Here is a 12,401-nt window from a genome sequence, read left to right as displayed (position 1 = left end):
TCTCCAATTTCACGACCAATCAATTAAATATTCATGAGCTATAATAGTCTTGGCCCTCAAGGCGTCAGTTATCGATAGTGAATAGTTTACCATTCAAGTTGGTGAAATCATACCGTAAAAGGGCGCCCTGTAGCGATTACAACCGAGCGTAGAGTGCACTCTCGATATATCCACCATCTATCACTCACGTCTTGGGCCAAGACTATTCCAATCTGAGTTCTCATTCACGGATAGGATCACTTCTGTATGTAACAATTTGTAGGTTTTTTTTGCCGCTCACACTTCTTTAAAGAGCTTTAACATAAAAATAACAATTTGTTTTCAGACTTTCTGACTGATAAACCATGAAGGTATAAACACTTCCTTATTTTGTTCAACAAACATAATTTCAGCAGAGGACTTAAACAAGTTTAAATTTAAAGCTTTCGCTGCTTGTCAGATGGGAAAGGGCGCCACCACGCGCGGTTTTGCAGTAAGCTAGGCCATTATTAATTTTACACACACGACACGTCGCTGAATGAAGATTCCAGTTTTCTATATATTTTTCCACCAAGAATCACTGAAATATCTGCTTTTGGAACACTGTAATTCTAGTTAGTGGATTGCTTCGTATCCTTTTGTTGCCTTGGATCTCACCATGGCTGACGAAAACCTAATTCTCGATATGGAAAATGTTAGAAAGGTATGCAATTATTTTATTGTGAAAAGTGGTTTTTGTTTTTTTACTCCACATTGCTTGAGTTGACATTCAACATCAACATAACATTGACTCTCGCATAATGACAATAATTGACATTCATTCATAAAATCATATGATTACCATATTATTGTATGGATAACTTTCTGCACCTCGCCACCACTTTTTCACAATTTTTTTTCAAAAAGGGATATCTCATTGAGGTAAATTAGATACTAACTATTATTTCATATTGAATGAAAAAGTGGTGGCGCCATACGGTACGCCTACGGAAACTTTTCCTATTGTATTTTTAATGGAATATTCGCATTTATCGATTGATTCAATTGTTTGTATGACTTTAATTCATTCATGGATGATGTCTATTTCCCTCCTGATTATTTATCCGCCATTTTATCTGAAATTCCCATTTGTCTTGTGTTGTGTTGTGTTGTGTTGTGTTGTGTTGTGCTTGTGCTGTGGGCCAGTACAAACTACAAGGTTTATCGCGCATGCACAACTCGCGTACGCATCGCCTATATCTTTGTGTGGGCTCAACAGCGCCCTCTCTTGATACTTTGCTATTCGCGATAAACGATATTACTTAGTACGAACATGGTAGAACATGTACTAGAAGTAAAGATGGATAACTTTCCGTATGGCGCCACCACTTTTTCACTCATTTTTACAAAAAGGGATATATCAATCAGGTAAATAAGTTCCTATATTATTTTATATCGAATGAAAAAGTGGTGCCGCCATACGGAAACTTTTCCGTAAAGATGTTTATAACATTTCAAAAGTTAAATTTCCATTGCATGATAAGATAATACTAACACTGTCACTAGTATAGTAGGCCTACAGTACAGATTGCCATTGCCATTCCCATTATTTGTATTATTAAAAGTTTTCTTTGCAGATGGCAAGGCTACCTCTGGCATGCCTGGTTATCGGAACTATACCCTGTTAAAAAAAATAGGTTTGTTCCACTATCATCTCCACGGTAGTAGAGACGCTAGCAGAACGAGCCTCTAATATATAATTCATCTAGCTATGGTTCAGGAAGACAGTACTGTGTTGCACTGCACATTAAATAGACCGATCCATTAGGCTCCGCCCACGACGCACATGTGAGCAAGAACACCTGAGCCTCTTCAATGCCTTTCTGCACAACTCTGCTGCACGCGCCAAGCACACGTGCACGCATGTCAGACCTTATTTGTGGGACCTTCGTTGCGTTGTGATTGGTCAATACGCAATGGGGCGGAGCTTAATGGATCGGTCTATTGTATGCAACAGAGTCCCACCGGTTAGGCGGAACCAGTATGCCAGGCATACAGCCGATTTCACGAAACCCTAGGATTAATCCTATCTCGAGTTAGGACTTGTAAGTAACTTGTCCTAACTTAGGATGGATTCAATGCGCCCTTCTTCTTCGGATAGGGAACTTAACTAAGGTTTATCCTAAGTTAGAAAGAGTTGGGTGAAATCGAAGATTGCCTCAAAATAATAAAAATAAAGGTGCTTCTTTTTTATGTTCTGACTGAGCATGGGGCTATACATTCTTTGTCTGAGTTTCTGGACTCAACAATCTATTTTTAACATTGGGAATGTCCAAATTTGTGTACCCTTGGCCACACTGGGACATTGACAGTCAATGTTAAAAATTAATCTTGCAATACTATGCTGGCAGATCACATAGCGACCTTGTTCATGTTGTTTTGTACCCGCCGAGTAGTCGATAACCAATCACCCTCGCTTATTATAACCTAATTTTCTTTGTGTGTTAGTCCCCACTGATGACATGTTCTTTCATCCCCCAAAATCACACCTTTAACCATGTCAACAGGCACACTGTGTGCATGTTCAGTATCAGCAAAAGACACACTGAATTTTATTAAATAATATCTGGCGTTTTGTTAGTGATTGTTAATTTGTTCTTTTTCTCTTGACTCACAGAAAGCCCAGGAATCAGCAGCTGACGATCTGGCTTTTCATGGTAATTAAAAACAAATTGTTTTTGTTTTTTTATCAAATGAGACTCGTGACTTAATAATGAGATCATTATAAGCAGAATCTCTTTATAACACACTCAGTGCTCTGTATCACGAGGGTTGACTGTACTCAATTGTGGAAGTGTTGTGGCTGAGGGGTTAAGAGCACCGAATTCAAACTCTGGTGTTTCTGATCAGCAGAGTGTGGGTTTCGAGTCCCAGTCGTGACACTAGTGTCCTAAAGCAAGACACTTAGCCATTGCTTCATCCTTCGGACGTAAAGCCGTTGGTTCCATGTGTTGTGTAAAATGCATGTAAAAGAACCCAGTGCACTTATCAAAAAGAGAAGGGGTTCGCCCTGATGTTCCTGGCTGTGGCTGCTGAATGCGCCGTAGAACCTTGTAAACCCTTAACTTCAATAACTCATCTTTCTGTAAAAATGATAAGTGCCTTGAGTACCTTTATTATTATTATTAATTTATCCATAAGGACAAGTAACCTTTTTTGTAGTAATCCTTTGCCGTGGTTTTTAATACATGCATGTTATAATTTGTTTTCAATTTGTTCCTTTTCTCCGAATAGATTATGCTGATTCTCAGCTGATTGATGACATCAATGACGGGGACAATGTCGGCCAAACGATAAAATTCACCAATCATCCGAGTGATAATGACGAAGATGAGGACGAAACAGAGGTCAGAGTTCACACCATGAGAAAGCATATTTTCAGTATGATGTTATTATGGTTTAAGCCACTACACACTTTCTAAAAAAAAAGAAGAAGTTCACAGATTTACAAATAACTCACAGGGTTTACAGAAGGTAATGGTGAAAGACTTCTCTTGAAATATTATTTCATGAAATGCTTTACTTTTCGAGAAAATTATCAATTCTTGTTGTCGAGAATTGCCGAGAATTGCGGATTTATTTTAAACACATGTCATGACACGGCGAAACGTGCAGAAACAAGGGTGGGTTTTCCCCATTATTTTCTCCCGATGACTGATTGAGCCTAAATTTTCACAGTTTTGTTATTTTTTATATCAGTTGTGATTCACGAAGTGTGGGCCTTTGGACAATACTGTTTACTGAAAGTGTCCAATGGCTTTTAATAATTAGTTTTGCATGATATCACCAGGGATGTGAGTTCTACATGTTTAATCAATTTAATATGGAGATACAACCACATTCAACACCCCAGGTTGATGGGTTGGGCACTAGACCAATCATCTACGAGCTTAAACTGTTTAGGACTAGACTTGTATTTGTAACGATGGGTGTCTTTTTATCATATTCTTATTTCTTTTAGCTTCTTTCTGGTCAGAAGAAACAGCCATCGTTCTGGACCTTTGAGTACTACCAGCAGTTCTTTGACGTCGATACACCACAAGTCTTGTGGCGGTTGGCCGGCTCATGCATGCCGAGGCCATCAACGAACTACTTACAAACCCAGATCCGACCTAACCCAGACCTGTATGGTGAGTTTTGCTGCTCCATTTTTGCGCCATCCTATCTCAGGGAACGTTTCCATTCAGGACTTTTGCATAGCAAATCATTTTGACAGAACAGACTTTGTGCAAACTGAATGCTAATACTCAGTCGATTTTTGAGTAGCTGACTCTCTGTACAGCACAAAACACAAACGTCCACAGAATTACTTTAAACTTACACGGTTTAAAGATAATGGTGGTAGAAAGTTTTTGTTTTTTACTGTCTCAATAATTTTGTGTATTATTTAATTACCCTCCGCTTATAAGTGTGTATTGCATTTTTAAACCTTTCTCTTTTGTTTAGGAATGTATACTTTATTTGCTGTGTTTCTGTTTAAACTGTCTCTCTGTTTTATGTACTACTACCCACTGATATTTTGCATTTTTGAACCTTCTCTTTGACTATATTATCTGAAAGTGTTAATGTTTGACTATGAACTGTTTTTGATTGATTGATTTTCTTATATTTGCTCTGTCTTTGACTATAATTGTATTACTATTTGTTACTAGGCCCTTGGGGAAAAGCAATGGTTGAATGATTTAAAGACAACACTGTTTTATAGTAAAATGTACAATTAATAAGAAAATAATAGGTGTTTATGGTTAAGCTCAGGCTTGATTAATTTGTCACTGTTTATTTTTTCACATTTATCTTTGGAGTATAATTATAATAAGGAGTAAATAATAAGAGTTCACATTTGTATAACACCTTGCTGCACTCAAGAAAATCCAGGGCAAACCAATTTCTATTGCAGGACAAGTTAGGATGTGTTGTTGTTTTTATTTTTTATTTTATTCCAGTGTGCTTTTCTATGAGAATGTATTTAGTGCATTAACTATGGCTATTTTTCTGTAGTATGTGGTATGACTATTCCCCATGAAATAATAATTGTTCAAATTTATGTCTGGTAAGACAAATTACGGTGTGGTTTTTATTTATTTTTTAATTTATTATTCTAGTGTACTTTTCTTTGAAAGTGTATTTAACATGCATTTACTAACGCTATTTTTGTAGTATATGTGTTTACGTCTGGCCAAATTTAATACTAAGATTGTGAAATACTCCTTTTCTAAGGACCATTCTGGGTATGTGCTACTCTGGTCTTCACCATCGCCATCAGCGGAGATATGGCTGACTACATCTCACATCGGGATGAATCGGAGTACCACTGGCATGCTCACTTCTATAACGGTAGGTATCGTTAAAATGTCTCCTAACAAATAAACAGAGTCTTAAAGACACTGGACAGTTTTGACAATTGTCAAAGACCAGTCTTCTCACCTGGTGTATCTCAACATATATATGCATAGCATTTTAATAAACCATCAATAATACTGATATTTGTTTGATGTTAAAATAGATGCAGTCTTTAATTCTAAATTAACAATACTTGGTGTTACTTAGCATCTTCCAAACATGTCACTAAATATTACTCTCTTGTCACTAAATATTACGCTCTTGTCACTAAATATTACGCTCTTGTCACTAAATATTACGCTCTTGTCATTAAATATTACGTTCTTGTCACTACAGTTACCGTAGCGGGTGTTGCAATCTTCATGTACGCTTGGCTGGTACCCGCTGGCTTCTATGCATTCTTACATTGGCGTGGGAACCAGGCAGGGTATACGTTCCTGGAGTTGGCCTGTCTCTATGGTTACTCCTTTACAATCTACATCCCTATTTCGGTGAGTTCAAATCGCTAGTGGATTTTTATTTTGAATATTTTTAGTATTATTATTATTGTGTACAGTGCTATTAAACACACCTCGTGTACAGGTTAAAACAAAATTTATATTGTCAGTATCTATCTTTAATGTGCAGCTGTTGTGGGCCATAAACTATGACTGGCTACGATGGGTGCTGGTGGGGTTAGCCCTGGCCCTCTCTAGTACAGTATTGCTGGTGTCTCTCTGGCCATCATTGAGAGGTGAAGACATGAAGACGTCTATCCCTGTCATGTTTGTGCTGTTCCTACTGCACGCTGGCCTCGCTGTGGGCTTTAAGGTAAATCAATTTAAGAAGAAACTATAAATAAATTGTAAACTTGTGGGTACAACCATGTGTAAATCTCTTAGGGTGAGCGTTGGCTCTGAAAAGAGCCAGTTGGGTCCCGACATTTCGATCAGTATACTCTGCTCGTCTTCAGGAGAAATCAATTTGTTGTACTTTTTACATGCTCCCCAATGTCTATATATTTGTATATATATCTGTCAATTGTTATTTTAATCTTCTTGTCTATTGTTGCTACGCCTTTCTTGTGTGTATTGTAGTCTCCTTTACACAGGGAAGACAACATTTCATTTTATGTTTATCATGACAATAAATATTTTTAATCTTTAAAAAAATCTTAATCTTAATTTGTAAATCAACAAGTTTTTGTTTTCTCACCGTAATTTTTCTGTGCAGGTTGTTTTTATATCTTGGGGAAAAAAAAGTTCTTTTGCAACTGTTTTATGCAGGAAGGGTGTTTTTTTTCTGTAACATTGCTGTGTACTTGCTGCACTCATGCAACATGTTTCTGACAATTATAATAATGATAATGTTCAATCAAAAAAGTAATTACCACTCAAAATGTTATTACAAATTAGTAGTAAAGTACAAGATTGTTTCTGTCACTGATTTTTTTGTTTGTTTATATTTCAGTTGTACTTCTTTCAGTTTGCTTTCCACGAGCCTACTCCACCAGTTACGACAACGGTCGCCACCAAGTTACCGCCGCACTTACCGACGCAGTTACCGCCGCACTTACCGACGCACTTACCGCCGCACTTACCAACCACAAACAGTTCTCACGCCATTAACCCTCTGACCTGATCAGCCTACTGGCTTAAAAAATCATCCCCGTCTCGAACCCCCCTCATTAGCGAAAAGTATGAAAGGCAAGGTGGCTGTAAAACGTATAAACGCGCTTTGTAGTTTAAACCAGCGAGGAAATCCTGTAAATCTACAGAGAAAAACAAATAATGATAATACTGGGTCCTTAAATAGTGCTTTATCACACCTCTATCTTGTGAAACTCTGCCAGATGAGTGGCGTCAAGGGGTTTCATTGCGGAACACGCGATCGATGGAGAAAAACATTTTCCTGTTCGGACAATACGTTTCCAAGAGTGTTTGTGTTTTTGTTTGTTTGTAGTCAACATATTTGACCTTGTATTCATCTATTTAATGATACCAGTAATAATAATAGGTTATAATATAGCGCTTTATCGGTGTATCAGAGCACTCAGTATTTTTGCTTGAAGGTATGTGGAGCTACATTTATGAGACCTATCCCTTTAAAGCACCATATAATGATTTACAAGGTGATCTGGCGCAATATGCTGCCCAGAACTTAATGTAAATTTGTTTAAATATTGCTTTTTCAATTGCATAGGGCTTGAAGTGTATACTAAATCGCAGCCTCGAGGCCAGTGGTTTTAGCGTTGCGCCAGTAAAAACTTGCGGTCGTTTGGCGTTTTTGCCAATGTTTACTTTGAGTCTGATGATATCTTTGGATTCTGTAAAAGACATGACGCCATTTGAGTTGGGCGCCCTCACTTAGAGGTCAAAAGGTGGTAGTTCATTGGCCTATCTTGTGCGTCCCGCGTCCCACCTGTGCAAATCTGCGTTTCCTTTGTCTTTCATCATCAGTTTATGTACCTCTAAGATGGTGTCTGGCTGACGTCAATGCATGAGGTCTATTGAAGTATAGGGACCTACTTACACTTACCCATAAAACAATCTTCTCTTAGTGCATGTTGGAATCTTAAACTGTGTACCTGTATTTTGTTAAACTAAATTTCAATGCTGGTATAGAGTGTATCGTGGAATAACCCCTTTGTTGCTATGAAAGTGGCCATATATTGTAGGGCAGGTAGTATGCACGTCTAAACGCTTACCATTCATTAGAGGACACCTGTTGTACTTCCTGTTGTTCCTGTATTAGTTTTGTACGCAAATGACTAGTGAGGACCGATTGTCCCTATTGAATAATGTCCTCGGAGGGTATGTCATACAAACACACACACACACACACCGCTGTGTTTATGGTGTAAACTGAGGACTTCTCTTTGTTCTCCCATTGTTTGGACAATTTTCAGACGTCCCATTGGTTTTGTACATGAAATCGAATTGAGGCGTCCTTGGTGTGACTTTTCCCGGATCCCCTTTTGTTAAAGTCCTCGGTTTGAATGCGTAGACATGCCCAAGTGTGTAAACACCTGTAGTCATGGACCCTCCTTTGTTCAACTCTTTGTGATAGCAACCGTGGACCCCATTGTATTCCTTTGTGATAGCAACCGTGGACCCCTCGTCCCTTTTATTATAGGTCCCAGGTTTGAATGTGGATACAAATCCGCTCACACATGCCATGTTGTGGACAGGTATTTGAATGGTGAAGCCATTTTCAATTTGGTCTATTGTGAAAAATAAATCTGGCCAGTACTCATTGTATAAGTCTTATGGTCTTGTAGAGTTTTCCCCACAAACTCAAGCCCTATGACACATAGATCATGTCACTTCATTTGTAAAAATCCTCCGTATTCCATACATTTCTTGGTAGGCAAGACACTACATTGCTTACAACACGCAAGTTTTTTGTGGAAATGCCATCATTCCTTTTGTTACAACAGCCTTCGACCTAGCCATTATCTACCCGTTTGAAGTACCATATTAAAAAGTGTACTGTTAGAAAAATTACTTGTAGCGCCCAAGTTGGAATCTTAACCCAAGCTGTGGTTTTAAAAAGGGCTTTGTATAAAAACATTAAGAGAGACACTTTGACAGGTATTTCTAGTAGGTATGTTCTCAGTCTTCCAATTTATTTCTCGTTTAAAACCATTTTAAAAGTGGTTTTGATAGCTTTAGACTAATCATAACAATAGGTTGTGTAAATCTTGCACACAAATTTGAGATGGGTTTTTAGTTCACAAGTTTGTTTCCTTAACGCGTTAAAGAAATGTACAGGACCAAACATGTCATTTGTGTCATTTAAAGCTCTAACTTTGTTAATTAATACAGGCATTATGTTTTTTCCATTTTAGAGAGGCTACAGTTTTTAATGTTTCTGCATATTAAATATGCACCTTTTTTCAACTTTGCTGTTCGTTATAGCTATGTCGGTAATGGGTAAATTTAAATTGTAAACGCTGATTGTCAAAGTATGATTTATTTAAAACCGCTGATTAAGCCTGGGCGACTAGTGAAATGGAAGTGGAAAACGGAAATCGACTATCCTTCTCAAACTGTGGAGTTTCCACTGTATTGCTAATCACACAAACAAATTGGCGAAAGACATTCCTCTTTAAGTTTTGAGTGTACGTTCCAGCAGTAGGGGCTGTACTTTGGCCTTTGTACTTATCCACAAGAAACACATCAAAGAAACTTTTGCAAATAACCTAAACTCACTGCAGTTATTATTGAACTCTTTTGGGTATACGATGCAAGGCCTTGTGATTGTTTGCTAAAAGAGCCAGTTTTGTTCTCAAAATATTGACAAGTGAAGTGATTTTTCTTTTCGTACGATGAGTGATGAAATAATATCCCTTTGTTGGTGCTCACTGACCAGCGCATACATAAACCCCCTTATATAGGTACAATTCATCTCGATTGAGCATTTACATCTGGCTTGTTCCAATCTATGTAGATGTTTTTTGCTTGTTTTATTTACCTAAGTAGCATGAGGTAGATTTAGATGTTGGTCCACTGGCTCTTATTGTCCACCTCTAAAATTGGTAACCCACCAAAGAGGCATCAAGTCATACATATAGCAACTGGTCCCCTGTCGTTTTATATTCTTGTGACATGTTGAACTGCAATGAATGACAGTTTGCAAACATTTATAATTTTTTTGAATTGCATCAAAGTTCTTGCAAATTTGTATGTCTGTACTAAAGCGCCCTATATGGCTTGCAAGGTTTTTAACTAACGTGGACGAAGCAGTAACGTTTGGGAGCCATCGTTGTTTTCCAGTTCATTCCGCCAGGGGGTTAGTGACAAGAGGTAGTGATTCGGCGCGCTGCCCATTGAAGAAAGGCTAAGAACTAATGTGTGACACTAGAAGCAAGTTACAGTGTGCACCATGGTTACCTAAAGGTTGACTAGTTTGACTCGAACCCAGGCTTGCGCCCAGTCGACCATTGGTTGTCTGACTACCGTGGTTGACCCTTTGGAACCAGCCTCGAGCCCTTGGTTTCTTCACTGGGTCTCAATAGCCTATTCTATTCTAACATGTGTCAAAGTGCAGAGGGGAACCAGCGACACTAAAGTGAGAGCGCAGAAAGCAATGTAGTAGTGAATACCGTGGTACCGATCTGGTTGACTCGAAGCAAGGCTTATTGACCAGCCTCAAGCCCTTGGTTTCTTCACTGGGTCTCAATAGCCTGTTCTATTCTAACATGTGTAAAAGTGCAGAGGGGAACCAGTGACACGATAGCAAGAGCGTGGAAAGCAATGTAGTGTTTAATACCGATGGTTGACTAGGCTTCCAAATGAGTCTTGCTGGTCAGTAGTCAATCTTGAGTCCACTACATGTGCCTACTCAAACTTACTATATGCAGCAGATTTCTTCCATTGTTGTATCTTCTATTGGACTTGGTGTGATCATACATTAGTCAGGTCCCTTCTGGTTTGTAATGAGAACTATTCCTCAGTGTTTATTGAACACGGGCAACAAGACAAAGACAAAAGAAGTATTTTAAAAGGTTGGGTACAGCCTCTACATGAAGTAGGTTCTTGTATATATTTTTCCTGCATTGTACGTACATACATCAACTCAGTTCACATTGTTTAACTGTAAATAGATCTTTATAATTATTTCAGTTACATAATTGGATATAACTATGGTCGGTGACTTTGTAAAAGGGATTGATTGTATACATTTGGTAATTGGAATTCACTGTTTCAATCATAGTTGTCGATATAAATACCATATTTTAATTTGACAGATAAAGTGCAATTCAGTTTTGGGGAAAACTGCCTCCATCATGTGAGTTTATTAATATTACATTGACATCAACTGTGACCTTAAAGACAGTGGATACTGTTGGTAATTGTCAAAGACTAGTCTTCTCACTTGGTGTATCTCAATATATGCATAAAATAACAAACCTGTGAAAATTTGAGCTCAATCTGTTGTTGAAGTTGCTAGATAATAATGAAAGAAAAAATACCCTTGTCACACAAGTTGTGTGCTTTCAGATGCTGGATTTCGAGACCTCAACTTCTAAATCTGAGGTCTCGAAATCAAATTCATGGTAAATTACTTATTTTCGAAAAGTACGTTGCTTCAGAGGGAGCTGTTGCTCACAATGTTTTATACCATCAACCTCTCCCCATTACTTGTTACCAAGTAACGTTTTTTGCTAATAATTATGTTGAGTAATTACCAATAGTGTCCACTGCCTTTAAAGGAGCACTCAAGACAGACCATTAATCTTGGGTCCTAACGTTTCGTGAAATTGGCCGCTGGACACTAAGAGCGACTACTCAAAATAATTGTCAGCATAAAAACTTATTTGGTAACAAGCAATAGAGAGCTGCTAATAGTATAAAATATTGTGAGAAATGGCTCCCTGGCCTGTGAAGTAAAGTAGCTTTTGAGAAAAAGGTTATTCCCACTCAAATTTTAAAAGACTTCAGGCCTGAAGCCTTATATTTGTGCAACAAGGGTGATTTTTCTTTCATAAATCTCTTGCAACTTCAATGACCAATGATTATCAAGTTCAAATTTTCACAGGTTTGTTATTTTATGCATTTGTTGAGAAATACCAAGTGAGAAGACTGGTCTTTGACATCTACCAAAGGTGTCCAGTGCCTTTAACCACAGCTTCCTACCAAGAGTTCAAAACTGTTTCCAGGCCACTCATGTTATAAACTTTTGGAATTTCTTTCGGAATATTTTTGTTGTTTAGAATCAATCATACTGTGACATTGGAACCACGACTCAACCAAAGAAAACAAGTTCTATTAAAGTCAGCCAATGTATTATCCTAATACGCAATGCCTACCAGTTAAGCTAGGCAACCAAGAAAATGTCCGAGTAGGCTAACAGCATAAAGACTATGGCCCACGACACGATGCTTCATAATGCTTTTAAGTACACAAATTTGCTAAGAACAGACAAATCTTGCTTAATAGCAGACACAAGTTACCAATCAAAATAGCATGCAATGGAACTTAATCATAACTGTTTGCTTAGCAAATACATGCGTTAAGCAACAATTTCCGATGAACAGCTTTGTAAACTCAAACCCAAAA

The 12,401-nt window shown here is 37.9% G+C and overlaps 1 protein-coding gene across 1 annotated transcript; it reads left to right on the top strand.

Annotated features, from left to right (window-relative positions):
- The first annotated feature begins 497 nt into the window (after window positions 1-497).
- On the top strand, window positions 498-11,211 carry LOC117297639 (protein YIPF1-like). The gene is made up of 8 exons (XM_033780777.1): window positions 498-682; window positions 2,636-2,675; window positions 3,253-3,365; window positions 3,980-4,148; window positions 5,236-5,352; window positions 5,695-5,849; window positions 5,986-6,168; window positions 6,808-11,211. The coding sequence occupies exons 1-8, from the start codon at window positions 638-640 to the stop codon at window positions 6,976-6,978; spliced, it is 993 nt and encodes a 330-aa protein (XP_033636668.1). The 5' UTR covers window positions 498-637; the 3' UTR covers window positions 6,979-11,211.
- The last annotated feature ends 1,190 nt before the right edge of the window (window positions 11,212-12,401 follow it).

Source organism: Asterias rubens, chromosome 12 (genome assembly GCF_902459465.1).
Source record: "Asterias rubens chromosome 12, eAstRub1.3, whole genome shotgun sequence".
Classification (NCBI taxonomy): Eukaryota; Metazoa; Echinodermata; class Asteroidea; order Forcipulatida; family Asteriidae; genus Asterias; species Asterias rubens.
The sequence above is the reverse complement of the archived record's forward strand: the minus strand, read 5'-3'. Positions and strand labels throughout refer to the sequence as shown.